Source organism: Arachis ipaensis, chromosome B02, assembly GCF_000816755.2.
Source record: "Arachis ipaensis cultivar K30076 chromosome B02, Araip1.1, whole genome shotgun sequence".
Lineage (NCBI taxonomy): Eukaryota > Viridiplantae > Streptophyta > Magnoliopsida > Fabales > Fabaceae > Arachis > Arachis ipaensis.
In genome coordinates, this window is record NC_029786.2 from 106,271,079 (window position 1) to 106,275,812 (window position 4,734).

Sequence of the window (4,734 nt, forward strand, 5' to 3'; positions counted from 1 at the left end):
TCAAACAACACAAAATAATTATTTTTTTTCATTTTTTATTTTTTTTTTATTTTATTTTTCATTATCTATCCAAACAAAATGTTAAAGTAAAAGATGTCAAAGAAACGAACAAGTCTACCATATCCATATATAAATTGAGATTAGGGTTTCTTAAAAAGATATATCATTGTGTTAGTATTTAAAAACCAAACTAAAGCATTTTATTAACAAGAAAAATCGCTTACATAATTTTATGTTGAGTTTATACTTTATATATATAGTACATGTTTTAAATAACAAAATATAAAAATATTAAAAGGAGAGAAGCAAAGACAGTTTATATTATGGGTTAAATAAAAAATTTAACAAATCTTTGATCCATTTTTATATTCATTTGATCAAATTAAAATAAATCAAACAAATCTAAAGTTTAAGGTGTAAAAAAACTCACATAAAATATTTTAATACAAATAATTAAAAATTATTAAACCACACTTTATATACTTTATATTGGCTTCTTGCTTGGGGTGAAGAAAGCAACAATGCCTTTGTAAAAAAAATGGTAAAAACTTAGATGCAGTAGACCTCACGTGAAGTTGATAGCTGAGAGCCGTTAGATGAAAATTTAGTTAAATTAGTCAAATTATTTAACGACTCTCAATTATCAACTTCATGTGAAGTCGATTGCACCTGAGTTTTTACCTTATATAAAATATATAATAATTAATTATATATATAAATAATATTTTTATTATTAAATAATTTAATATATTTTCCTAAACTACTTGTGAATATATCTAAATTACTATTTGGTATAAAACATAGGAAGACATAATAGCTGCTAGAAATTAATATTCACCTCAGATATAATAATAGTCAACATGTCTACATTGGATTCAACGAACTCAACCTTAACCAAACCCACGAGTGGGGTTAGCTTCCCAATGCAACACTTTCGAGTTTAGATTTTAGTATTTTACATTACATACATACATACATACATACATACATACATACATACATACGCACACAACACGGTTTCACACTATTCACGAAATTCACATAAACCATTCATCGAACACTTTCAACGCATAACACAAACACCACCCATCTCTCTCTCTCTCTCTCTGTTCTTATTATATTAACTCTGCATATTCATATTCTCCTCCATTTCCAACTCCCAACCAAACTACACTAACACACGCACAAAAAGATCAACACTTTCTTCCTTCTCTTCTCTCTCTGCATTCTTCAATAACCTTATTTCTCTTTCCTCTTTCTAGCAGCAACAGATGGTGGTGAAGATGATGAAGTGGAGGCCATGGCCTCCACTTGTTTCTCGCAAGTATGAGGTTAAACTCTTCGTACGGACTCTCAACGGCTGCGATCTCCTACGCGAAGCTTCACAGAAGGGGTCATCAACGCCGCTTTCACTCGAAGTTAGGTGGAAGGGTCCAAAACTGAAACTTGGCTCGCTACGCCGCAGCTCCGTCGCCAGAAACTTCACTAGGGAGGTGGAGTTGGCGGCTCTGGAGGAGGGAGATGAGGTTAACGGAAAAAACGACGTCGTTTCGTGGGAGGAAGAGTTTCAGAGCGTGTGTACCCTCTCTGCTTACAAGGACAATGTGTTTCATCCCTGGGAGATCGGGTTCACTCTCTTCAATGTAACTTTCTGGCTCACATAAATTCAGAATTTTGTTTCTCTTCTTGTGGGGTCTCTGGATTTTGTGTGAAGATTTTATTTTGGATTTGTCATATGTCAAAACTGGAGGCGAAAAAATGAGGTTTTTCAATTTGGGGGTTTTCGTAAGATGTTTTAGAAGTTGGTCAAAATTCAAAGTATTTTCATTCACCTCTTTCCAATTTCTTATTAAAAAACCGATTTTTACCTGGTTTATGGCAGAGCTTTTGGATTCCTCTGTGATCTACAATACGCACATGGATTTGCAACAATTAAAATGGATAATTTTGGTTTTCTCTGTATTTATTCTCTCTCCCTAGAATCTAGCGTGTTTTGTAACAAATTTTGGGATGTTTCCTCCCCCATTTTGTTAATCCAAGGGTGGGGTTATATTGGCTATTGGGTTTTTTTATTTTTTATTTTTATTTCTTTGGTTCTGTTAGTTTGATTGAGAAGGGTATGTTCTATTGTTGTTCCTGTGAATAGAATTTGACGTGGTTCTCTGCTGCAGGGGTTGAATCAAAGGTCAAAGGGAAAGGTTCCGGTGGTTGGAACAGCATCCTTGAATCTAGCTGAATTTGCATCTGCAGTTGATCAAAAGGATTTTGATTTGAACATTCCACTCATACTTTCTGGTGGTTCTGTTGAGCCTTCTCTTTCACTCAGTGTATGTTTAGTTTATGCCAAATTTTTTAGTCACTTTTTTGCCCCTTCTTTTATGTTACATGACATGTACTATTTTTTTACCATGTTTGGATATATGCTGGTTCATTCAACTCACTGTGATTGGTGATATTTAATTCTACACAACATTGACACTTTTTGATTGTTATGTACTTGTCATAACAGCTCTTGATCCTATGCAGATATCGATTAGCTTAGTGGAGCTAAGAGCTGCTCAAGAAAGCTCGGAGCTGGTTCCCAAATCGGTTGTGCCAGTCGCCTCAACCCCGCCTCAGTCTGAGGAAACAACCTTGGCTGAAAAAGATGAACTTTCCACTATCAAAGCTGGTCTTAGGAAAGTGAAGATTTTGACCGAGTTTGTGTCGGTCAGGAAAGCGAAGAAGTCATGCCACGAGGAAGAGGGGAGTGAAGGCAATTTCTCTTCTCGGAGCGAGGACGGTGAGTACAATTACCCACTTGACTCTGATTCCCTTGATGATTTTGAGGAAGGAGAATCGGATGAGGTAAAGGAGGCTTCAAGGAAATCATTCAGTTATGGAAAGCTAGCTCATGCGAACGCTGGGGGATCGTTCTATTCTAGCATGAGGATAAATGCCAATCATGAAGATTGGATATACTACAGCAATCACAAATCTGATGCTGGGGGTTCACAGATAGAGGATTCATCTGTGTCAGCCACCTCGGAGCCTTACTTATCACAAAGTTCAAGGCGCAGCATACTGCCTTGGAGGAAGAGGAAGTTGAGTTTCAGGTCTCCTAAATCTAAGGGAGAACCATTGTTAAAGAAGGCCTATGGGGAAGAAGGTGGTGATGACATTGATTTTGATCGCCGGCAGCTTAGCTCTGATGAATCCCTTTCACCTGGGGTATGTATTTTGCTTTTTTTTTTTCTTGCTTTCATGAAACTTGATTCTAAGGTCTTTTGATTGGTGCCTAGTTATTAGTGATTTCATATTTGTGGTAAACGATATATTTAGTATTGATTCTGTATTGCAGTCGCGGAAGACTGAGGATGATTCATGCGCAAATCGATCATCAGTGTCCGAATTCGGTGATGACAACTTTGCTGTAGGGAGTTGGGAGCAGAAGGAAGTAATGAGCCGCGATGGTCATATGAAGCTTCAAACACAGGTCTTCTTTGCTTCTATTGATCAACGTAGCGAACGCGCAGCAGGTGAGAGTGCGTGTACGGCTCTTGTTGCTGTCATTGCCGATTGGTTCCAAAGCAATCGTGATCTCATGCCCATAAAGTCCCAGTTTGATAGCTTAATTCGAGAAGGCTCATTAGAATGGAGGAATTTGTGTGAAAACCAGACATATAGAGAACGATTTCCCGACAAGCATTTCGATCTTGAAACTGTCATTCAAGCCAAAATACGTTCCCTGTCTGTGGTTCCTGAGAAGTCCTTTATCGGTTTTTTCCATCCAGAGGGAATGGAAGAGGGGAGATTCGACTTTCTTCATGGTGCCATGTCTTTTGATAACATTTGGGATGAGATCAGTCACACAGCACAGGTGTGCGCGAACAATGGTGAACCGCAACTTTACATTATTAGTTGGAATGACCATTTTTTCATCCTCAAAGTCGAATCCGATGCATACTACATCATTGACACATTGGGAGAGCGGCTTTATGAAGGATGCAATCAGGCATATATCTTGAAATTCGACAGCAACACAACAATATACAAGGTGCAAGATGATGTGCAGTCCTCAGATGAAAAAACATCCTCTGACCTTCAAACTGTAGCTGAAGTATTAGACAACAATGACAAGCAGATCCAGCAAATCAATGGTAAAGAGGTTGATTCTGCCGTGGATACGGAAGAACAATCGAAGTCTGAACCTGAAGAAGAGGCTGTTTGCCGAGGGAAAGAAGCCTGCAAAGAGTACATCAAAAGCTTCTTGGCAGCAATACCTATTAGAGAGTTGCAAGCAGATGTCAAGAAAGGTTTAATCTCATCAACCCCACTTCACCATAGGCTCCAAATTGAGTTTCACTACACTCAATTGTTGCAGTCTTATGATGTTGTACCAGTGGTTGGTTCAGTGGCTGAACCATCATCCATGACCATGATGAATGTGCCAGAAACTCTTGCCCTTGCAGTAACTGAGATTCCAGCATAATCCTATTGTAAATTGTATCAAGTGAGGTTATTACTCTAATTAGTCTTAACTACTTAAAAGGGGTGCTTTTAACTTTTTATGATCTAAGATTAACAAGAGAAAAAAAAAAAAGGCTCATTGAATGAGTTCTGTAATGTGGCAGTTGCCTTGTTTTTGGACTAATCCTTTTTAGGGAAAAGGGTATCTTGTAAATGTATCTGTAATTTTCCCTTCCTTTTTTTCAAGTGAGCTCAAACTTTTGGCATCTAATTAACATGTAGTTG

At 37.6% G+C, this 4,734-nt stretch overlaps 1 protein-coding gene across 2 annotated transcripts; it reads left to right on the forward strand.

The window, feature by feature from the left end:
- LOC107626313 lies at positions 1,058-4,734 on the forward strand. 2 transcript variants are annotated; one of them, XM_016329171.2, is made up of 4 exons: positions 1,060-1,643; positions 2,172-2,327; positions 2,527-3,210; positions 3,341-4,734. In XM_016329171.2, the coding sequence occupies exons 1-4, from the start codon at positions 1,272-1,274 to the stop codon at positions 4,469-4,471; spliced, it is 2,343 nt and encodes a 780-aa protein (XP_016184657.1). In that variant the 5' UTR covers positions 1,060-1,271; the 3' UTR covers positions 4,472-4,734. The 2 variants fall into 2 exon arrangements, with proteins under 2 accessions (XP_020972291.1, XP_016184657.1); XM_021116632.1 differs by lacking the exon at positions 2,172-2,327 and having other exon boundaries at positions 1,058-1,643.

Excerpts from the sequence above, each read along its gene's own strand:
- LOC107626313 (XM_016329171.2), top strand. The coding sequence starts at position 1,272 with ATGGTGGTGAAGATGATGAAGTGGAGGCCATGGCCTCCACTTGTTTCT. Across the intron at positions 1,644-2,171 it reads TCGGGTTCACTCTCTTCAAT|GGGTTGAATCAAAGGTCAAA; the intron begins GTAACTTTCTGG and ends TCTCTGCTGCAG. Across the intron at positions 2,328-2,526 it reads AGCCTTCTCTTTCACTCAGT|ATATCGATTAGCTTAGTGGA; the intron begins GTATGTTTAGTT and ends GATCCTATGCAG.